At 36.3% G+C, this 25,190-nt stretch overlaps 1 protein-coding gene across 3 annotated transcripts in view; it reads right to left on the reverse strand.

Moving 5' to 3' along the window:
* LOC129896345 (uncharacterized) overlaps window positions 1-22,548 on the reverse strand; it is a 62,041-nt gene extending 39,493 nt beyond the window's left edge. For 2 of the 3 annotated variants that reach the window (XM_055972216.1, XM_055972214.1), the window contains exons 1-10: window positions 22,359-22,548; window positions 22,164-22,278; window positions 18,929-19,016; window positions 15,835-15,943; window positions 14,687-14,785; window positions 13,783-13,825; window positions 5,671-5,742; window positions 5,430-5,525; window positions 5,023-5,268; window positions 460-643 (exon numbers count right to left, since the gene is read on the reverse strand). In XM_055972216.1, the coding sequence (XP_055828191.1) occupies window positions 460-643; window positions 5,023-5,268; window positions 5,430-5,525; window positions 5,671-5,742; window positions 13,783-13,825; window positions 14,687-14,785; window positions 15,835-15,943; window positions 18,929-19,016; window positions 22,164-22,256 (1,030 nt within the window). In that variant the 5' untranslated portion in view covers window positions 22,257-22,278; window positions 22,359-22,548. The remainder of the gene's footprint in view (window positions 1-459; window positions 644-5,022; window positions 5,269-5,429; window positions 5,526-5,670; window positions 5,743-13,782; window positions 13,826-14,686; window positions 14,786-15,834; window positions 15,944-18,928; window positions 19,017-22,163; window positions 22,279-22,358) is intronic. The other variant, XM_055972215.1, reaches the window with a different exon arrangement.
* Between the last annotated feature and the right edge of the window lie 2,642 nt (window positions 22,549-25,190).

Here is a 25,190-nt window from a genome sequence, read left to right on the forward strand (position 1 = left end):
TCAGCTTTCCACGTAGCATGTTTAAGGCCACAAGATTAAAGGACATTTTGGTACATTTGACATAACTTTAATTTAGAACCACACGATTGAAAAGTCTTCTTTATTTTCTTAAACTCAATGTCAAGTCAAACTAGGTCATTCTTTTTGAAATGGAGGGAGTAATTCTTTTAAACAAAATGAGTGAGTCTGAGATTTATCAGGCATGAAATACTAGTGGGAGAGTCCTGGTCCAGCATAACATAATATATTAGGCCGGAAGAGTTCCAGCTTAGCTATAGTATTCACTCTTTTAGGGTACTCAATATGATAAATACTAGATTAGCATTAATGAACAAGTTGACAATTATGAAGAGCAATCCTCAATTTCAATCAAAGATGTATCACATCTATCACAGGAGTCAGGAATAATGTAGTAAAAGAAAAGGAACGACAAATTTGATAGCAAACTAGTATGAGTACCAGATGGAAATATTGTTCCCCACAAGGAGTAGAACTGAACTATAAGCTTTCGAGCAGAGACTGCAAGAGGACAATCAATCCAGTATCCTTCACATGAAAACTTCTGCCTCAGTGCCTCATAAAAGCTCAAAAGCCACCGGATGTGACCACTTGACACAAGTATAGCCCGCCAGGAGGATCCAGGCTATAAATAATGAAAAGAACAAATACAAATTATTAAAAGATTAGCAGCTAGAATGTCTAGTGGAAACAATCCAACATCTGACAGGAAAAACAGAATTAATAGGTATTTTAAAAGAATGGACATTTTATCATTACGAAGAAGAAAACCAGGTATCCTAGAGCAAAACAAAATAATTAAGTACATAGAGCTAACAAGTGGTAGTGAAGATCAGTCTAGCAGATATCATGAAGCAGCCCAATTGGTTAGCAACATATATAATCCCTCCATCCCACTTCTGGTAGTAAAAGAAATTGATCTCGTAACACATTGCACCCCTAACCAAACACACAATAGTACAGCAAACTAAGCCCTCTGTAAAGAATATCCCCACTGCTTGTACGACCAGAACCCCACTATCTGATTGATACAAACCAGCTAGATCAGGTGGCAAAGCAAAGAGATCCAAGTGCAACAACAACAACAACATACCAGTGTGGTACCACAAGGGGGATCTAGGGAGAGTGTGTGTATGCAGAACGTACCCCTATCTTTGTGGCGTAGAGTGGCTGTTTCCGACAGACTCTCGACTCAAGAAAATAATTTCAGAACAGGCATGATGAAAAATGCAAAAACAATGATGAAAATTTTGAAGACAAAAAAGTAAAGATAACCAAAGTAAAAGAAATAATAGTTAGTAATAAAATTGAAGAATAAGATACTGCTTACATAATAGTAATAATACTGATAAGGGAGCAAAAAAATAAGTTGGCTACCCTAGCTTTTTTTTTTGGCTTATAAGTTGTTTTCAGCTCATAAGTTGCTTTAGATAAACTAAGCCAAACAAACCCAATTATTTTTTGGGGCTTATTTTAAGCACAAAATGGCTTTAAGTTGGCCAACCAAACACTCAAAAAAGCTGAAAACAACTTATAAGCAACTTATAAGTCAATCCAAACGGGCTCTAAGTCAAGGTGGACAACAACCTTCTCTTTGGCCTTGGAAGCAGATTTGGAATCCTAAAATCCCTTTCAAGGTGGCATGTTTCGCTTGGCTTCTGGCAAGAGAAGCAGTTTTGACACAGGAAAATCTCAAGATAAGGAAGTTCTCCATGTGTTCTAGATGCTATTTATGTGGGGAAGATGTTGAGACAGTCAACCATGTGTTTCTCCAGTGTAGAATAACATCCCAACTGTGGAGAATTTTTATTAGTCTCAGGTTTTTTGCTTGAGCTATGCCTAATAGAATCACACATCTTTTGTACAGTGGGGGAAGTAGGGGTGGGAGCTGCAGATAGAGATAGACGGAGGATTGTCCTAGCCTATATTTGGTGGAGTGTTTGGAAAAAAGGAAATGCTAGATGTTTTGAGGGCAAGAACTGTGATCTTCAAAAGATCAAACTAAATTGTATCAGGCTTTTTTGCTTCTGGTGCAAACAGATGTATTTAGAGGACACAGAATCCATTATAGATATCCTAGGTTCCTGTTAGGATTCAGATTCAGTTTTCTTACTTTTTTGACAAGCTGTAAATATGGTTTTCAGTGCAACCAATGTACTGGTTCAATGGATATACACAAATGTCAACTTCTCAAAAAAAAAAAAAAAAAATATATATATATATATATATATATATGCCCAAATTATGGTGGACTATTTGGAAGTAAAGGAATGCATGAATCTTTGAGAGCAAGTATAGATCTGTAATTATTATTAAATACAAATGCATCTCCTTACTGTTTTTTGATGTAACATGGCTATTACAAATGATATAGAAGCAGTGATAGACTTCTTGAGTTCGTTGCACATTCACCAGTAATATCTTTGAAACACCTTCTTGTTGTGGACTTTTTAATACAAACATCTTTTAGCGATGAGAAAACATGAGTAAATTATGATTTCATCATATCCTTTGTTTTGATTTCAGAAATCATTGTATTTGTCTCAAATTTTTCAATTGATTTTTGGTGAAAGTACCCAAAATCAATTGACCATATCCAGTATGGATCCAACGCCCATGTTGTGTTAACACGGGTGGGGCAGCAAAAGTGAAGAGTCCGCGCAACTTAGTTGACTCCAGCATTCCTACATGGAGGCTGCAGAAGTCGTTACCAGATTCTATATATTAGAGAAAGGGTCTTTGAGGGACCCATGGTCATGCCAATTGTCATTCCAAAATAAAGTTTTCCTACCTTGATGTTTGCATTAGCTGCAAAAGTTTGCCAAAGATTCCCTTATACTTCTCCACAAGATGAAGTCACTGTTTTTAGAGCCCAATGCCCTTTTAAACAACTTTTTACCTGATCACTTCCCTCCATAAGGCTCGTTCCTCCATGTTAAACTTCCAGAACTACTTCAGGAGCAGACTCTTCTTCTCCTTGTTCCCTTGCCAGATAAAATTTCTCCTTAAAACATCTATTCTCTAATGTACTATAACAGGCATTGGAAATAAAGACATCATATATGATGGAAGTGCATCAAGAACACTATTTGTAAAGCACTATCCTGCCTCCCAAAGAGAGATCGACTTTTCCACCTTGTTAATTTTTTCACATTTTTGCAGCACCTCATTCCATAATTCCAGATATTTGCTCTTTGATCCCAGTGGCATACAGTTACTCAGTAGGTAGGGTACTTCAGAGCACCCAAGTGTTGTCATATATGCATATAAGAAACTTCATTTACTAGAAGGGAGCTCTTACATGGAGACCAGATACAGCTTCAAAAACAGACAAAATGAGACTTAAATGCCTAAGTTGTTCCACTTTAGCATCACAGAAAGCTAGAGTATCATCTATGTATAACAGATGACTGATTTTCAGCCATTCCCCTCTCCTCTTTGCAGCCTCCACATCTAGTAACCAACCCTTCTGTTTAGCTTTCCTCATCATGAAGGCCTTCGTTTGTTATAATTTCTTTATAAAACAAAAAAGAGATAAAGAATCTCCTTGCCTCATCCCTCACTGTGAAAGGAAAAGTCCTTCAGCTGACCCATGGATTAAGATGGAGAATCTTACTGTGCTAAAACAGAACTTCATCTAGTTAACCCATTTCTCTCCAAAATGCACCCTTCAGAATGCTGATAAGAAAATTCCAATTGACATAGTATATCAAGCTTGCGTAAAATCCCTATTCTTTTGCAATCGAAGAGGCATCAATTATCTGCATTCCTTTAATGAATTCAGTTTTATGTCTATCCACCAGCTTGTGAATCACTGTTTTAAATTTCTCTGTTAACACTTTGGAGATTATCCTATACACCTATACACACTACCTATCAAACCTCTGATAGGTCTGAAGTCCCTCAGCTCCTTTGCCCCATTCTTTATTGGAATAAGAGATACAGTATGTTGCATTTGAAACTCTTTTCAAAAATTCCCTTGAATGAAATTTCCCATGATCTTCATAACATCTTCCTTAACTTAGGTTTGATCTTTGTAGTTTGTGACGGGTTAGTTCTTCATTTCTTTCCAAACCAATAATTTAGTCTGCCTTTTCTTGTTTAAGCTAGGTTCTAAGTTTCATATATTTGGATATGTGTATAACTCCTACCCTTTCTTGATTCCTTGTAATAATTATTGATTCGTGTTCTTCAATTCCTGTTCTTGCGTTCTTGAACTGATTATACTCAATTGGGAGGTTTCATGACTTGATCTTGTGTTTCTGCATCATTGATGACTAGACTAACCAAACAAAGATGGAGCTAAGAAAGTTTCCTCAAAAGATTTGATGTTCTGAACATCTCTGCCACAAGATTCTTACAAAAGACAATGCAGAAACAAATGACTGAGTTCCATTGTTTTTCCTATATCTAATGCAATGAACCAAGGTCATGTATATATAACATTTTTCAACCACAGAAGGTAGTCGTACAAAGCCTCTAATGTAGTTAGGACCAACCAAGCTATGTTGCTCAGACTAACAAAAAATATTGTTGTACCTGTGTCAGATCCTCCAAAATTGCACGGGATCCGACACGCATCCACCGGTATTTTTGAAGAGTCCGAGCAACAAAGGACCAAGTACATGCATAATTTTCAGAGGAAGCCTCTCATGTAACAAGGACCGAGTAAATAAATTAATTTAAATGGAACTTTTATTTGACAAATAGAAGGTGTTGGATAGAAGCTTCTTGCAGGCTTAGAACAAACTGGGTATAGAATCAAAGTTTACAAGTGAAGATCTGGGGGTCCAAGTTAACCAGGCTGCCTGCATTAGAGTACTTTTATTTTTTGGCCTATTGTCCTCTTGTTTACGCTGCACTTGTGGAAGTGTTTGGTCACTCTCAGATACAACACCAACAAAGCTGTAGCATGTAGAAACATCGAGCACATGAATTGACTCTTTGTTCTTTCTATTTCATTCATGAAAAAAAAAAATCACTGGTGCAGAACTAGTTTATTACCTGCACTAGGTTACACTCAGTCCTCTTAGGAAAGCTTACATCACCCCTTACCCCAGCAGAGAAAATGTTGATGGCTCGTTTTGCATTGTCTGGCACATTTGCATCACATTTAAAGTCCCAGTTAAGGATCTGAAGCATCAGACGCAATGCTGCTGTACAAACTTTAACTTCAGGAATGGCAGAATCAGATTCAGCTATTTTATGGGAGACACTAACAGCAGCATCTTGTGCCCAGCAGTAAAACAACTGCACATTGGAAATAGACAAGAAAAACAAGGAACAAAAAACACTTGTGAACCATATAAAATTAGTGAAAATTGAAGAAACTGCAAACTGAACTGAGGGGGCTGATGCAAGCTGTATCCAAGTCAGAGAAAAACATCAGTGCAGATGGCCAACTGGCTAACCTTTAGATATTCTAACTCAAAAGAGACTCGGCATTGCTCATGAAACTCCCTAGGAAGAGCCATAGCAGTTGAAGTAGATGGTGAAAACTCAGATACCTGAAAGAGATGCAGAACACATTTCAACAGAAAAAATTGTGTACTTGAACACTGAGTTTGATTCTACCCACATAAAAGAGAATAAATGTAAAATAGTAGTAACGGCTTTCATTGAAATTTATAAGATATCCCATGTGTGATGTACCAAAGATTCCAGAAAGTTCAATCCAATGAACTGCACATCAAGACCACGGCCACCAACTATCGCCTGTCTCACCTGTAGTAAAACAAGAATAAAGATCCTACGCAACGAAAAATGATTTCGCACATTCAATTTGATAAAATTTTGTTACTAATTCTACTGTAGCATCAAAAGACACAACTGTTACTAAAAGTAGTCTTAAGTAGGTGTTTGGATAGATTTGGTTGAGATTTGAAACATAGTATTTGAAGTTAAGTTGAAAAGGGATATTTGGAAGTCACGAGAGCAAAAATAATGGAGTAGTGCTATCCTATACCAATGGCGGAGCCAAGATTTTCACCAAGGGGGTTCAAAATATGAATTAGTAAACACGTGAAAATTACACATGGAGAGGGGCGGTGAAGGGAAACACTACCCGCTAAATTTTAACTCGCCTTGTTATACTCCTTTAACATCTATCCCTACTTATGTCCTGCTCCATCGAGCCCTTCTTACAAAAATTTATGCCTTTTTTTCTTTTCACTTTATAGTGTTTTACTTTATTTTAACTTTTTTATTCATTCGAATTGGTGTCCTTCAATCATATATTACTTTGGAAATTGGCAGGGTTCTTTAAAAATGTGTAAAGATTGAATTATTAATATTATAATGCATATTCAGTACTCAACCAAAAATAAATTAAAAGGTAATCAACAATATCAGTATGTTAAATCAATGAAAAACGCAGGATTTTATGTAAGCAATGTTAACATTATAATAAATGAATCAATGAACAAATCACAATAACAAGATCCAATGGCGGAATTAAGAAGAGAGTAGGGTGGTTAACAAAATCTCTTTCATAAAAAAAATTATACTATATAAATTAAGCAAAAACAATTTTTTGATAAATTTAAATTTGTTGAGTCTCCTTGATATTAGAAAAAATTCTAGCATTATAGAAAAAAGTGTTCAAAAGTTGCTATAGGTTGTAGTTTAAATTTCAACTGCGGCATTCTAATTATTTTTTTTAATCCTTCGTATACATATTTGGTATGCCTTGGAACTTTCTCTTACAAGTTTTGAAATATATGGAAATATATCGCTCAATTAAGTTCTTAACTGAATTATAAATTAAGATTCTTCATAGCATGCCCTACATAGCGGGAAAAAAAAGACTCTACATAGTATATAAAGAGTTGTTCATATTTCTTGATCTTTCATAAGCAATTCATATTTATAATATTTTAGATGCAAAAATTTATGCTTCTATTGAGCCGAGTGAGGTCTGCGTACACTTTACCCTCTCCAGACCCCACGTTGTGGGATTTCACTGGGTTGTTGTTGTTGTTGTAGATGCAAAAATTTATATTCCAAATCCCAATCAATAGAATATTAAAAGTAATCACAGAAGCTACTAAAAAATAAACATATAGATTACTTTATGGGAAAAAGAGAGAAGAAACTAAAGTCACGTTCCTATTTGTTAATTAATTAAAAGGTTGATAAAGCTCTGTACTTGTTAACCATCAAGATAAAAGATAATAGACGCTTGCAAAGGCTCGAACTTGCAACCATTTGAGTGTAAAGGCAGCTGAATAAAGCATTATAAATTTAGTGTGCAGTGACCAAGAATCGAACCGCCAACCTCACGAAAAATTTGAACCAACCTAACCATTAAGCCAAGCTTCAGGATTGTAACAAGGGGGTTCAATGTATGGTATACATTCATAAAATACATATTTGACCTTATATATACAATATAATTTTCCGACGAAGGGGATTCATCCGAACCCCCTGGCTCCCACGTAGATCCGTCCCTGTCCTATACTCTTCATGGTTTAAGGCTATAGGCCTCATTCTGGGAGATATTTCTTAATGTGCTAAAAAAAAATTATGATGTTACTAGGGGTGTTCATGGTTCGATTTGGGTCGGTTATTGATTAAAGCCATAACCAAACCAATTTAATCGGTTATTAAATGTCTAAAACCATAACCAAACCAAGTAAAATAATAATCACGGGTTTGGTTATTGTCGGTTTGGTTCGGTTTGATTCGGTTATTCGGTTTATGACTAGCCGAGATAATTCAAATATTCTCTCTCTACATTCTTCAAATTTTTATGAAGCTCTTTTTTCCTCACGACCCACAGAGGTTCAAAACAGAAAATGAAACAACTTAAACATTCGGAAAAAAAAGAAAACAACTTTAAATCAATTTAAAATTTGAAAAACTCCTTACAAACCTTCTCAAAATTTGACAATCTTATACTTGGGGTTGATGAGTTGAGGTTGCTCTTGAGCCTTCACTGTTAGTCTATGACTGTGAGTCTGTGACTTTGTGAGAAACCAACGTGAGAGGAACAAAAATGTAAAAGGAAAACAGATACTATGGTTTTAAAGTTTTAACTTTTACTTTATGTTGTTGCCTGCTGCTCAAGTGCTTAGTGCTTATTAGAAATTTAGGATTTAGAATTTAGGATTTAGAATTGGGCTTGAGAGTTGGGCTAATGGGCTTGGATTGTTGGACTTGGAACGCTGTTTAGTGTTTATTAGAATTTATAATTGGACTTGAGAGTTGGGTTTGGATTGTTGGGCCTTAAAAATAAGTATATTAATATTAAATTAATAATTAAAACGTATAAAATATCTTTAATTATTTATGAAAAACTAATATTATACATATAAATAATTATAAATTTTAAGTATATAATTATCGGTTTGGTTCGGTTATTTATTCGGTTATTTTTTTCTATAACCATAACCAAACCAAATATTATCGGTTATTCAAATTTAAAACCAAACCAAACTGAATGTCGGTTTTTTTATTCGGTTTGGTTAAATTTTCGGTTTGGTTTTGGTTTTAACCAAAACTGTGAACAGCCCTAGATGTTACTATGACAGATAAATTATCTTAGGGAAAAACTTCCGCATTTGATGGTTTACATTGTTTTCATTAAAATAAAAGCACATGGGTTACCAGTACCAAAATAGCTCTATCCATCCTCCTTCTCAAGGCTTCTATAACTAAAACAAATAGCATCGGTGAAAGAGGATCTCCTTGTCTCAAATCCCTCGAACTCCCAAAGAAACCACACAGGTTACCATTCACCAATACTGAAAATCCCACCGAAGTGATGCAAAAATAAATCCATTTCCTCCACTTTTCCCCAAACCCCATTTGTAGCATAATAGAATATAGAAACCTCGAATTCACATGATCATAGGCCTTCGCAAGCCTTTTCAAGATCAATATTGCATAACACATGTTGCACTCCTAGCTTTCTCCTACAATCCACCACTTCATTTACCACCAAAGTTGCATCCAAAATTTGTCTACCCTCGACAAAAGCTTTCTGCGAAGAAGAAACAGTCTTGTCCAGCACCTTCTTAAATCTAATGGAAAGCACCTTAAATATGATCTTACAGATGCTTAAAACCAATAGCTTTTTTCGGTTTGGTTTATTGGCCGGTTCGATTTTTGCATACCCCTAACAATATGTTTTGAATTTTGGTATTGTAGTCCTTTTTAACAAGATTTATCTCAAGACCCAAGTACCAAGGTTCAAGATACTTATGATTTTTAATTAAACATATAAAAAAGTTATAAATATATATATATATATATATTCAGTTCGGTTCGGAAATTTTTTCATTTTTTTTATAAAATATATAATTCACCCTACGTATTCGGTATGGTTATAGATTTATATTGAAATTCTCAATTTTATTCAAAAAAAAAAGCTAAAATCGATTCGGTCATTTTAACCGGTTTTTAAAAGACATTGACACCCCTAGGTCCAACATTCACTTTCATATAATATTTTTTAGATTAATAATCACCTATGGAACTAGCATTATTCTCATTTTGAAAAGGTAGAATCAGCATTTTTACTTTTTTTAAGCTATCTTCAATTTTATTTTATTTTTGAAAGGGGTAACATGTATGTATGTATATATATATATATTAGATCTGCACCATACCAGTGCTATCTACCGTTACAAAAACCCAACCATGCTTAGGACTACTGTTTCACAAGGAACCTATCATATCAATTAGTGATTCAGTCACCTCTACATAGTTTTCTTTACACCAAAAATAAAACAAAAAATACAATGCATCTTGACTTTCTGCACAGAATTGCTTTTGTCTTCAGAAATTCTATAGTTCCTCTCCTTCAAAATTGTCCACCCTATACAAGCTGGGACAAGTTTCCACCACTTCTTTTGTCTCACTGCACCACCATTATAGTTCCAGCACTTCAATAACTCACAACTTGTTGTTGGAATAGACCATCTTAGCCCTACCCTACCAAGTTCAAAAAAAGTTGCCACAATTAGAAACAGATGGCTATTGTTTTCTCTAGCTGCACCACACATACAACATCTATAGCATAGATGAAATCCCCTTCTTCTTAAGTCTTCCCGAGTGAGACATGCTTCTCTTGCTACAAGCCAAGAAAAACAAGACTTTGCAAGGGGCCTTGTCTTCTAGATGAACTTCCATAGCCACTAATCAAATTGTGCATTTTGCCTAATCTGTTAGTTGTATGCAGATTTGACAGTGTAGACTCCATCACCTCCAGGTTTCAAGCACAAAGTATCCTCAGATTCTTTGAAACCTTGGAAAGATTCCAAGGTCTTGAACAAGTTTACGACTCTTTCCAATTCCCCATCATGTAATAATCTTCTAAAAGTGATATTCCACCATGCACTCCTTTAGCTGATTCAAGGTTAATATCTGGTAAAGTAGCAAACTGCAGAAATCTGGGAATAGAACTTTTAAAGAACCATTCCCAACCAATTGTCATGACAAAAGAGAATGTTCCTCCCGTAGCCAACTTTGAAACTGATATTTCCAACCAAAGATGGCCACAAGGATCTAATGGCTCTCCAAACTCCAACTCCAAAGGGACAATTCACAAGATTAGAACACCACTGGTCATCTTGGCCATATTTATCATGCACAAATCTCCTCCATAATACATTAGTCTCCAAGTTATATCTCCATAACCATTTCATCAACATGCTTTGGTTATGGGCTTTGAGCTCTCTAATGCCAAGTCCTCCATCCTTTTTGCTGGTGATGAGGCATTCCCATTTGACCAAATGAATTGCTTTCTTTTCTTTGTTGCCTTGCCAAATGAAATTCCTCCTTAAGGAGTCTAATCTTCTCAAAACCTTAGAAGCGATAGGAAACAAAGACATGACATAAGCAGGGAGAGCATCCAATACACTATTGACTAGAATGATCCTGCCACCCAATGATAAATATTGCCCCTTCAGTTAGAAAGCCTTTTTTCACACCTTTCTATAACACCGTTCCAGATTTCCAAAGCTTTACTTTTTGCACCCAAAGACAGCCCCTAGATACACAGTAGGTAAGGATCCCACCGCACACCCTAGAACTCCTGCTAACACTTGGGTGTTGTCCACTTTGTTGACTGGGAAAAGCATGCTCTTATTCCAGTTTACACATAACCCTGATACTGCTTCAAAAATCACCACAATGGTTCTTAAAGATTTCACTTGGTTGATATCAGCATCACAAAAAACCAGTGAATCATCAGCATATAGTAAATGAGTGATCTCAATACCATTGCTCTCCCCAGTTGCAGCTTTGAACCCTTTCAGGAAGCCCCTTTCCTTTGCAATCTGAAACATCTAGTTCAGCCCTTCCATGACAATAAGAAAAAGAAAGGGTGAGAGGGGATCACCCTGTCTCAAACCTCTTTTTGAAGAGAAAAAGCCTTCTGGAGACCCATTCACCAAAACTGAAAATTTTACAGTCTTTATGCAAAAAGAAATCCATTTGATCCACTTCACACCAAATCTCATATCTTTTAGAACATTAAGAAAAAAGTTCCAATTAACATGGTCATAGGTTTTCTCAATATCAAGTTTACATAGAATGCCTGCTTCCTGTCCATTAAGTCTGGAATCGTCACACTCATTGGCTATCAAGGATGCATCCATAATCTGCCTACCTCTTATGAAAGCCATTTGGTAACCATTTACCAGCTTGTTAATCACTCTCTTAAGCCTTTCTGTGAGTAGCTTAGATATGATTTAATACACACTCCCAATCAAACTAATGGGTCTGAAATCTTTAAGTCTGCTAGCACCATTCTTCTTGGGAATTAATGCAATATAAGTTGCATTAAAGCTCTTTTCAAAGTATTCACTTCTATGAAAATTCCTAACAGTGTTCATCAGATCTTTTTTCACAATCTCCCAGCAACAATGAAAAAATCCCATAGAGTAGCCATCTGGGCAGGGCCTTTGTCAGCAACACAATTTCAGACATTCTAACACCTCTTGTTCTTCAAAGTCCCTCTGTAGCCATTCATTCTCCTCTTCAGTAACTTTATAATCACCTTGAAAGTTGAAGTTGGGTCTCCAAGTTTCTGTCTCACTGTAAAGTTTCAGATAAAATTCCGCAGTCTCTCCCTTTAATTCTTTGTGGATCAGTGATGGTATCTCCCTGCATTTCTAACTTTTCAATGTGGTTATATCTCTTATGACGGTTTGCCATTCTCTGAAAAAACTTAGTGTTCTTATCTCCTTGCTTCAACCATAATATTCTAGATCTTTGTCTCCATGCGATTTCCTCATTTTTTTGCCACTTCACGATACTCCATATGTAAACTTGCTTTCAATAATAATTCATCCTATGTTAAGGGTCTTTGCTCTTGTATGGTATCCATAGAGCTGATTTTGTATAGGATATCAGCCTTCTTAATCTTTAGGTTCCCCCCATTTGAAACACTCCACTCCTTCAATTTTGATTTCACGAACCTCAATTTGCTGGCCAAGATGTAATCTGGTCTGCCTGAATCTTCACAAGATGTCCACCATTCCTCCACCCTTTCCTTGAAACCTGCAACCTCCATCCACCAATTCTCAAATTTAAAATAGGATTTGGAAAAATGCCACTCCCCCACATTTTAAAGAAATAGGGCAATGGTCAGAGATAATCCTAGGTAGCACAGATTGTTTAATTTTGCTGAACTTCTCATCCCATTCCACAGAGTGCAGAATATATCAATTCTTGAGGAACATTCTTGATTATTACCCCTAAACCAAGTGTATTTTCCACCTAGAAGAGGAGGGTCAATAAGTTTGAGGTCTTCAATGATTTTAGAGAAGTCCTTCATAGCTCTAGATAAAACAGTGCAGTTCCTTATTCCATTTCAAGAGAGTGATATGTGATCCCAAAGAAATCTGAGATTCTCGTTTTCTTGCAGAGAAATGTCAGGATCATAATAGTAATCACCCTTAAGACCCTATTCCCAATGTATGGCCTCAGCTGAAATCGAGGCATAAGGCCCTCTTTGAACATGTCGTAAAAGCAAGAAGGTCTATGCTAGCTAGAATGTTTGCTGAGATTGGAGCTTACACCTAAAACCCAACCAGGATGATGGAGCATTTTCTCATTTGCATAATTTCAGAGGAAAAGCTAATTATGATGAACATTTCCTCACACCACGTCCTTGGGAGGGAGATCCACTAAGAGAATTACCAAGAGTTGGGATCTAAAAAAGATTTCAGTCCCTTATGTTTAAAAGGTGAGAGGGGTCTGATATCCAGTCAAGCTCTCGGAGAGTTATCAGGCAGCTCAAGTTGGTCCAACCAGCTCATGAACTGTTTTTGTACTGTGTCATTGAGACAGTTCATATAACATGACAGTATCAACACACAACTGACAACTTATCCACTTGTCATCTCATGCTGAGGAGAAATCTCTAGTGGAAACAACAAACAAGGGATTGCTTTGTAATCACGTTTTATGATGAGGTGTTAGAGATGTCACCTTTACAATACATAGTGGGTGTTTCAAGTGGAAAACAAGTTTCAAAGTCTAGGCGGAATTTGAATGCTATAATAAGTCTGTCTAGTCTAGTTAGTTCACTTCATGAAAGTACATCACCTAATTGAATTATAAACACAAATCATGAAACCGTCTTGACTTCTCAGTTAAAGGAAGCAATCAGCAAAAAGTTCTACATTTAACATATTACCAAAGAAAATAAGTCTACAGACAACAGTCTTGGATAATGCAAGAAAAGCATGTACTTGGACCAGAAATATCCATTAAATGCTGAAATTATAAACTTGAAAAAAGAATGCGACAGACCTCAAGGAAAAATGTCTCCTTCTGAGCAGCACTGAATTCTATCCTACACATGGGACACAAGAACCAGACATGAACGACTTTTAAGTACCTATTGCTTGGAAATTAATGATATCATGTACACGAAAGCTAAATTGAGGAACTGCACATATCAAAGATAATACTTGTGTTGGCTAAGAACATCAATACTAATCAAAGGCAGTGATAATCATAGCATGCTAGAATTAAAAGATTCCCATGAAAATAAACTGTCATTTTGAAGAAATTGAAAAGTCCCTTGCACCCCTTAAATATAAAACATGGTTTCCTCGTATGTTTTAACTTATCTAGCAGTCTCCAGGTTACAAAGATTCCCCCAGTTATTTCCCTGTTTATGTATATTTTTTAATTCTAAGCCAGCAATCACAACCACAAGAACGTATTTATTTCCCTTGCTGAGGTATTCCACTATCATCCATATACATCTTTTATAACTGAAAATCCATTAGGGCCAATGGCTCGTGGTTCAAAACTCAGTGGATAATGGGCCCATCCCTCAACCTTCCTCCAATTATTACCAGTCTTTTAACTGTGGAACAGTTCGAACCCGTGATGTGCACCTAACACCCACATCACGCGCTATGCTCTTACTACTAGACCAAGCCTCAAGGGGCAATCTCCTTTTATTTAATCACAAAACCTCAGTACATCAAATATAATTAATCACAAAAATTACAGTACATCAAAAAAATATGATGCATACATGTGTGTGTGTGTTCCCAGATATGTGTATACAGAATTCAGCTTGTTCAAGAGCATAAAAAAATTTACTTTTGGAATCACATAACAAGGCGCATTAGCAGTACATATATATGACCCGTGAATTATGATCTGCTTGACTGCAAATTTTCAATATAGACCCACTTACCAACCCCTTTTTATCAACTGGGCAGCTACAGATGCAACTTTTGCTTGAACATAGCCCTCAGGTGAACTAGCATGTTGTAGAGCAGAGTGAAAACAAAAGCTGCAGTAAATGACTAAATTTTAGAAGAAGACCAGAGTAGAAAGATGTATTGTATCATTTTTTTCCCTTTTATTTTTGCGGAAGAGGGTAAATTCTTGACAAGGGTGGGGGAGTTGTATATTTTACAAATTTGGTGTTGATGAGAAAGACCTATAGAAATAACAGAAAGCCTAAGCTATTTTTTTAAAGGAAAGTAACAGATAATCTATATATTCACAAGTATACTACATCTAAAAATATGTAGTCTCCCGTCAAAAGTGTAGTATCTTACATAAGATTCCTATACTTTACTAGATTACAACCAGTCTATAGTTGTATAAATGTCTTCTGCTTGACCTATCACTACCTGTTTACACCGAAATAATACAGAGCTAGACAATTTAACTTAAATTTCTGAATGAGCTCTGCTACTCCTCAAAACACCTCTGATTTCTCTCCATCCATACTGCCCCCCCCCCCCCCCCCCCCGCAGATGCTGACTGAGACAATCATTGACATCCCTATTCCAACACTTCAACACCTATTTTATGCTTCTTGCCTTCACCCATTTGATTTTCCTCATATTGATAAAAATCTGCCACAATTAATCGATCCTGCTCGCAATGTAAAGAGAGATGGTTGATCGTCTTTACTTGTTCTTCACAGAAGAAACATCTGGAGCAAAGCTGAAAACCTCTTTTGTTAAGGTTCTCATGAGTCAGTAGTGCCTCCTTAATCAATAGAAGATCATCAAAACAGACTCACAATCAACGGAAAATTGCAAGGCAACAATCTTTCTTTCTCCCGGAAGTCGGTAGTAATGTACAGCAACTTACATCCCTAATCTAGCTCTAACACTATGTGAGAAATTAAACACGGAAGAAAAAAGCAAAGAATGAATGTCTTGGTTTTTCTCACAAACTATTGGGTTTTTAAATAGTACATGCATGATACAACTATTCTAATCTGGGAAGAAATAAGGAATACATAATTACAATATCTCCCTAACTGATTCTAACTAATATACACGACCGATATTCTCAACAAACTTCATTTAAGCAACAGCATACCTTATTAACCCTCTCTTGTCATTAATCTCAAGGAATACCCATTCCCTTAAAGCTGCATCTCGAATCGCTCCAGCAGCCTGGAACCTAGCATTTGCCAACTGAGAATTTTCTGGTAAAAGAAAAGTAGCATTAATGATAAATAGAACATTATTCTGCAATTTTTAGCTACCAGTAGGCGAAAGTTTCTAATCAACTTTTGAAAATCCTGTATATGGTGATTTTTTCATCCTTAAGAAAGAAAATGTATTGGCATATCTGCTTAGAAAAGTCACAAACTCTGGTATTTCTATAACAGCAATACAGAAATACAAAAATAGACGAGCAACATAGATACAACCCCCACGTAATTTTAGATATTTTTATAAGTATCTCCATGGTATATGTTTTTAACATTTAGACCATCTTCTTTTATTTGATCAAGCAAGAGCATTTAGACTATCTTTTCTAGTCAACAAAGGAGAGAGAATATAACGTGTGAATGGGTGACTATACATATTTACCAAATCATTGGTGGGCTAAAATTTATCCCAATGTTCTTTCATATTCCCTTTTTGGATGTCAACATTTATGTCATGGGCTACTTTCCATCCAAGCCCCATAATTTGTTGGTCTCATCCCATGGAGTGTCTGAAGTTTCTTAGTGACTAGTGCCAAGCTATGTTGCTCGGTCTCTTCAAAATCTTTGTTGCACCCGTGTCGACGCAACATGGGTGTGGGGTGGGTGTGAGTATGGGATCCACACCAGATTTGATAACGTACATTGAGTGCTTTGACTACATATGTGACCGAGAAGTATGGATTGATTGGGAAATGTTTTTATTTTTAGGTTAATGTCATATTTTGAAACTGGTAACTGTGTATATATATCATCATGAGCAAAACAGTACATGAGAATGTACTATGTCAATGTCATATATATATAAACTATGAGAATGTTTTGTTATTACACGAAACCTCTCAAAAAAAAATTAGGTGCTTATAACTAATTAAATTTTATTAGTTTTAGTTTAAAAGCTTTAACTAATCGATATATATACTTAATATGCTGTAATATACATTTACTGGCCTCATCCCAGCACTCGGATCCTACTCTCGAATCCTAAAATTTATGTGATGAAGAATCGGACCTTCAGATCTATACCCATACCAGATACACGCAAACAAGTCCAAACAACTTAGGTGTCAATGCCACCCCACCCGTCGCAAGCAGAGCCCATAGTGCCCACACGCAAACAGCACAGCCAATGTCATATGCAGTCCGCAGATGCCACATAGTAAGGCCACATCCCTACCAAGAGTCAAACAACAACAACAACGAACCCAGTGTGATCCCACCATGTGGGGTCTGGGGAGGGTAGAGTGTACGCAGACCTAACCCCCACCTTAAAAGGTAGGGCGGCTGTTTTCGAAAGACCCTCGGCTTAAGAGAGAAGAACAAGGGAGGAGAAACAAGGAAAAACAAGACATAGGTCAGTAAAGCCAGGCATATAACAGACAATATAAAGATATGAATAATGAGAGCGATAAAGCGATAAAGTCAGGGTAGGAAAGATCGGGGATAAAGGAGCATTAACTACTATAGATAAAATAGGATACCCAAAGTAGACTGGGCCAACTAATATAAGCAGTAATCCCATGCAAAATCATATGTTAAGACAAATGAGCGCGACTACGACAACTATGGAGAACCGATCGGCCACCTAGCCCACTATCTTAGTCTGAGTCCTCCATAGCCTCCTATCTAAGGTCATGTCCTCGGAGAGCTGCAACTGTGCCATATCATGTCTAATGACCTCTTCCCAATATTTCTTCGGCCTCCCTTTGCCCCTCCTGAAATCCCTACCAAGAGTCGCCTAATCCAAATGAAGTTCCATCTTGCTACTACAAGTTACTCGGAGTACTCGACCCCGGGTCTTAAGGCCATTTTCGTTGTTAATAGCTTTTTTTTTCCTATTGTGCATTTGTAGCCATATTTTTAGTTTATTTCTACAGCTTCAGCTCGGGGGGGGTTCCAAACATATAAGTAGTCAAAATCATCAAGCTGACAAGAGTCTTTTTACGGGTAATCCCCCAACCACCACATGCCTAATTTTGTATTGTACTATTTCACTCAATCAATCTACATTCACTTCTCAGTGAAATGAATTCTTATTTCACAATTTCCGTGTTGCTTTAAAGCATTGCACGTAATTGCAGCCCAACAACTTGTTAGGAGGAAACAAGAGCATCATTGTTTTGCCTCACATTATGTTTCCACATTAGCCAACAAAGCATCAAGTGACATTATCATTAGTTATGGAAACTTACTGTACTCACTAAACAAAGAGTTTGACACTTATCCCATCAAGATGCATCTAAATGACAAAATATCTATCGGTGTCATTATTATCAGTAACAAGCCATTAATTTGTAAACAAGTGACTCACCACACTACAACAAGACATAGAGCCCGTTTGGATGGGCTTTAAGTTGGTCAAACCAACTTATAAGCCCCTTTTTAGCTTTTGGACATGTTTGTCTAATGCTAACTTTAAGCCATAAAGTTCTTAAAGTCAGTCAAAAATGAAAAGTTAGTATTTCTAACTTTTTTTTTCTAAGTGCTTAAAGCCATTTTGTTTGACCATGAAAATTACTTTTATATCCTTTATATTTTAACTAAATTCTCAAACTACCATTTTTATTCTTTTAACCCTAAAATCCAAACACTTATTTTCAACATAAGCACTTTTATTCAAACACTCAACTGCTTATTTATAAAAATAACTTTCAGCACTTCATACATAAAAGTTACTTTTTTTAAGCCCATCGAAACGGGCTCATAGCTGACACTATGACATCATATAGCTTGTTCTACAGCTATGGAAGCTCATCGAATTTAGCAACTTTGTTTCTGATAGACACAAGGAAAGCAAACCTCCTCATCCATTAAGGCAACAACATGACTATAAAAGATAGGACTTTTACTCCTCTAGAAAAATGATTATCATTTCATATGCTCGCCTTTTATTGTTTCTTGAAACAATGCAATTGTGATAGTGAGTCTGAACTTTGAAACTTTTAGACAGCTATGAAGAGGGTGATTACAAAGACCTACCCAGAATATATTTGCATGCATGGTATGGCTGAGGAGACTGGCTTAGTGACAAAATGGCTTCCTCAGCTGCTGCTGGATTCATATGCATCTGCCAAAATAAAGTAGAATTCTACAAAACTTAATATCCAAGTGTACTGGCCACTAAAAAGAAGTTACAGAGAAAATGTATAAGGCGTGTATCCACAGGAAAATCGTAAGTCAGCATCATATACTAATTATTATGAGCTAGATAAATAACCTCTACAGCTCAGTAATCTTTTGAGGAACCAAACTCTCTATATGGTCCACTAATAAAAATTTTAGATAATTAATACTTTCAATACAAGGATTTCAAGATACCCACGTGCCAGCACATAATTTTGTGCGTATGTAAAGGATAGCTGTAATGTGGTATATGGAATATAACCACTGCGATAAAAAGGGGACAAAAGAATCCCTTTCATCCTACCTTATAAATTGTTGTTTGACTCGACACAAACTTAAAGATATTAACTTTTGTATATCAAATTTGTAGTAGTGGAAGAAAATATTAGAGTAATTGTTGAAATTAATCGATATAGAAAATATCACATCAATGTTGTAGTTTAAAACCTAAATAGTCAAATGAAGCTGAATTCTAGAAAGCTGTGAAAGTTATATATATAGAACAATATTATTAATAGAATGGTGTTGTGGACATCCCAAAAATGAAAAGAGTACCATATAAACTGGGAGAAAGAGAGTTTATTTATAGAACTATCCAGGACACTTGTTAGAACAAAAGATCAACACCAAATGGTGAGTAAGAAGGTAAACCAATTCAGTTAAATCTAACTTCATTTCTAAGGTCCTTAAAAGTATTAACACGAAAAAGATTATATGCTATAAGGAGGAAGAAAAGATTCTATGCTCAAACATATTCCAGATGTCCGCATTTGTGATTGATCTAATATAAATATGATTATGATGATTAACCAACTTTGAGAACAATTATCAGGTAAATTACGTGGAACCAAGAATCATCTCAGAACCTATCAGCAACAAAAGAGAATAGAATGGGAAGGGGGCCTTATGGATTATCAGCAAAAAGACAAATAGTTAACAATTGAACCACTCAACAGAGGCAGCAGGAGAAACAAAAAAAAAAGCTTTCCAGGCCATTCATACCAACAAATTGGGATTAAATGAAATGGTTATTGCAGTGAAACTCTTCCAAATCATAACGAACAAGTGAAACATACCTCCATTGCAGGTTCTAGTGTGTTAAACTGAGCTCTGATTCAATTTTATTAGGCCTTCAAAATTATGCAACATCCAATACCACAACTATAAATTCTACAGATAAGTATGACTAAACTAACCAAAATTTAATATTTCTCAATTGAAGGCAGCACAAACCAAATTTTTAGCACCCACACAGTACTTTCCATCCAGAAGTCCTTTTTCTAGAAGTTGAACCTCATAGCATGTGTATTGGATCATTTGATTAGGTAAAAAGAAGTTACTCTGGTATTGTTAGGAAAATCACTAAGTTCCATAGGATCAACTCATGGCTGCTAAAAGCAGTACATACCTACAACAGTACGGGCATATACGTCTTAACTTTACAGCTGCAGTTGAACATGGTGATAAATTCACACTTTTTCAACTTGATTCCTATTTTTTATCTTCAATTTTAAGATTCTTTAAGTACAATTTAATAGCCTAAAACTAACTTAATTTGGTTGTTTTCCGTGTTTGAGCTCAAAGGAAACAAATGATAAAGAAATGAATCAAAATAGCTGAGAAGAGATGAAATTTGGAGCAAAGAAGTGAAGCGGCAGAAGGTTGAGGATAGAAGCTTAAATGGGAATGAATTGAGGAGCCGATTCTGAGCACTCAAAAATGCTGAAAATTGGCTAAATGCTGGAGCATGACAACTAAGGAAAAACGTGAAGACGATTGGGAAACGTCTCCATGGACGAACCTAGGTTGATGGCAAAAGTCTGTTAGAGTCTGCCCAGCTTCATGAATTACAATTTCACTCCACGATTTCTACTTGAACCTGATGACCAAGGACCAAATGTGGAGCCAATTTCCAATTGTCCATGTTTTGTCTCTACATGCTAGCTCCGCAGAGGTAATTTTGTCCAATAGTTTCAGCTTGTATAAATAGTAATCTAGGTCATTTTTTATTATTATCTAGAAACCTTGGTAGTAGACTAAAGTGGCTTTGCCTACTTTGGACAGATTTGGAGGCTCAACATCATTGTGTTTGTTTTTTTTCTTACCTTTTTAAGCTTAATTATTAGTAGTAGTTTGATTTCTTTTGTCATCTCTTTTTCTTTTATGAGAAGTGAAGCATTCTACTAGGGTTGTAAACCATCCCTAGGTTGTGACCTTGATGGATTAATATATACAAGCTTGTATGTGATTGGGTTCAATATCATCTAGTTAATTTCTTGCTTATTTTATATAATAGTGGTTGCAAATACTTATGCCGTAAATGTCTTGATTCTCATTTGACACAGGGAAATTAGGATTGATTATATTAATATCAAGGAATTATGCTAGTTGAAAGGTCAATTAGTTCTAATGGAAGTGATTGGACTAGTGATAGGAATATACCACTTGGGTAATTAACCAGTTGATCTTGAGCAATCCTCTTGACCCAATGGAGTTAAATTTGGCTTAGGCCCCTAAATATTGAGTGGATAACTGAGAATTGGTATAAAATCCTAGAGTTTTTCCATTAGATTTACACCTGGGTTAGGTATAAAATCCTAGAGTTTTTCATCATTGGAATACAACATACTTAAAAGTCTTAATTTAGTAGTTTTAATACATTCGAACATATTTAAGAGGATAAACTTAGATTGCTAGATCCACACATAATATCTATATCTAATGCTCAAACTCCTTGAGGTTTGATAACCGACTCTTGCGAGTCACATTATTTGTTAGGGCCGCTCCTCATAGATGTATTTGAGCATATCACAATATATGCCTGAAAAATGGTTTAGCAGTTGAATTGATTTCAGATATGGAAATACCACAGTGCTCTTAGCTTGCAAGGATCTGGAAGCTACTAATCCTTGTCCAATAACAATATAATATACTTGGACATCAATACTTTTCTGTTTGGGTGTTTTTCTTTCTTTTGCCAGCACAGTAGAAACTATTAGTATCCACTTTCTCACAAACCAAACAAAGAAGAACTCGAGGACATGAAGTTAAATATACTTTTATCGAAGCAATTAAACGAGATGAATTTGACCTGAATTGAACTGCAGGCTAATTCGATTGCTTGCATGGTGGCTTGAAGCTGAGCCAAATCGGCGGCTCCCCTATTCTGATAGCCTTGATGCATCTTCCCTCCTGAATCAAACAAACTAATATCGAAATGTATGTGTGGATATAGAAAACAGTAGAACATATAGATACTGGATGTCTTCAGAGAAACTTGCCATACCGTGATGAATGTCTGCAGGAGAGAGAGAGGAAATCGCCGGAAACAGATAGAGTAGGTCAGTGGGGGTTTTGGAGGCGCGCTTTTAAAAATCCTTCACTGAACAACTTTAGGAATTCAAAAGGGAAGGGATATTTGGAAAAAGGGGCGATAGAAAAGATGAGTTTCTTATTGCAATATTCGTAGGAAAAATACATTAAGCCCCTGAACTTGTGACCTTTTCTCGACGATACAATGAAATTTTGCTGGGTCCTACCTTCACACATTGTTTGGATGGCTGGGTACTAATTGGTTCTTACGGGTCATTTGACAGAGTGTATCAAAAATTTTCAGGTAATAATGGCGCTATTATGATCCATCAGTAGGTAAGCCGACTTCTATCCTGGAATTGTGAGTAATGGATGTGGATGTCAGGTAGAAGACCAATAATTCAATCTAAAAATAAAAATGTAATAATAGGAGCATAAATGAACTGGCGAAAGTAAAACTAAATATATACAAATAAAAGATCTCTCCCAGAACCTGAAAGTCATATGTACAGAGCTACTACAAAAGAGTACAAGTCCCAAAAATGGACCATTGAAACATGATTGTCTCAAAAAGCAAAAGACAGGCGACATAAATGTACAGATGGAGACGGGTAGATCCAAAACGCCATGTGCTTACCCTCGCCTCCGATCACGACCGCAGCTGACTCGAATCAACGCCGGTAGGTAGTACTCGGACCTGCATCACAAAAACAGATGTAGAGTGTAGTATGAGTACCAAAACAACAGGTACCAGTAGGCATCATAGGCCGACTGAGCAAGATAAGCAAAAGTAAACTGATATGCGAGAAAGTAATCACAACCAAAGACAGGGCAAGAAGTAAATGTAGGTATGTATATGAGCGTACTTAACACACAAAGAAAAGTAGAGTAGCTAACTAAATCCACCGGGCTTCCATAAACCTGACGGGTACGCTCGTGCACAAATCTAAAGTTCCAACAATACCACCAATTTTCCAAACTTGAACCGAACCATCCCGAAAGCCTGAAATCTTAACCCAAAGCTGAGAGTAGATAAGAACTTGAATCGATGATTCATCAGAGGATCAGAGACCAGAACCGAGATTTGAAAACAACCACGGACTTGAATTGGGTGATAGATAATCGTGGATTTAAACCACGTGTAAGCTAGACCACGGACTTGAACTGGGTAACAGTAGCTAAGGAATCGAACCAAAGTGAGTAAGGAGAGATGAACTTGAATCGAGGCTGTATAAAGGCAATGGGCTTCAACCACGGTTAAGTGAAGAGTGATAGACTTGAACCGAGGTGATAATAAAGGAGGTGGGATCGAACCACGGCCAAATGAGGAGCGACGGACTTGAATCGAGGCTATAATAATAAGGCAGGGGCTTGAACCTTGTCGGTGGAGTGAAATGGAGACTTGAACCACGAATAGAGGCGAGTCAATCCAAATTAGGATCAGCAGCTAACCGAGCATCACAGGGAGTACCCCCAAATCGAGTATTGCCAATGAATCACTCCAGCCTGAACCACATCCAACCAGAATCATCAAAAAGACTTCCAAAATCTAGAACCAGGCGATACAGGACTGGTAGGAGAATAGGGCATTATTTTCATGACCCAAGCCTAGGGCCTAGATGTGACATGGCGAATGAGGAATCTGAAAGTACCTCAAACAAGCCTTTTAGCATTCTTTTAGTCTTTCATAGATAATGACAATAAATAAATAAGAAGAAATCATAATAGTAAATCTTCAACTTACATATGTCCAACAATACCTCTAACTTTTAGATTTAACGGGGCTAAGACAAGTCCCTAGCTCACCCTCAATCATAATAGAAAGAAATGTCATAGTAAGTGTCTAAAGATCTCAACATATCATAAGCTAGAAAGATAAAAGAGTATTGTTTCCGAAACATGGGAACTCACCAAAAGTATTCTTCAAATGAAATTTTAACTAGCCACGTGAAGGAAAATGAGGAGGAGCATCGGTCCCTACATGGTGATATCATGTAGGCAAAAGAGTATGCATTAATACTTTGAATGTACTAAGTATGTAAGCATGCATGAACATTGAGGAAACATTAAAACATTTATGTAATATGAAACATAATGCAATGCATACATAATCAATTATATAGATATTCTTTAAAATATTCATTTTGTGGAAAAATGACCATAACCGACATTTAAGACCATGCAAGCTATTACATGGAATCTAACATAACCCCCTATGTTGGCCGGGGAGACTACTTGTCGGGTAAAACTTCGTCAACTTTATTCATTTCTTTAACTTTAACTTTAAGGGCTTTCATGGATCCATTAGCCTAAGCGTACAAGAGCTCATATGTTGGCACATAGTTAATGAGACAAAGGGTTGCTATAAGGATTCCCTTACCGAATCCACCTCAATGACCCATTCGGTGCTAAGTCAATCCCACAGAATAGTTTAATACTTCAAAATAGTCATAGCATATAGCTTGAGAATTTAAAACATCATATTCGGTAAAATAGCTCATTAAAACCTTTGGTAATTCAAATATGCAAGAATTGTCCTTATTGCATAAAGAATCAATCATTCATATCATTTCATCATTCTTTCATTTTATAAGACTCCATTTTTTATCATAGATATTGCTTTCATAAACATTCATTTGGAGCCAAAGCTTTCAAGTTAAACTTCATTGAAAACATAGTAATACTAGGTGGGTTCAAATCACTTCAACTTGCAAACATATATGTAAATGAATATGCATAAATACTTTGAAATCCATTAATTAAAAATCATGCTTTAAACAACTACCATGAATTTTAAGAACCTTTA

The sequence above is a fragment of the Solanum dulcamara genome, chromosome 7 (genome assembly GCF_947179165.1).
Source record: "Solanum dulcamara chromosome 7, daSolDulc1.2, whole genome shotgun sequence".
In the NCBI taxonomy this organism is placed as follows: Eukaryota; Viridiplantae; Streptophyta; class Magnoliopsida; order Solanales; family Solanaceae; genus Solanum; species Solanum dulcamara.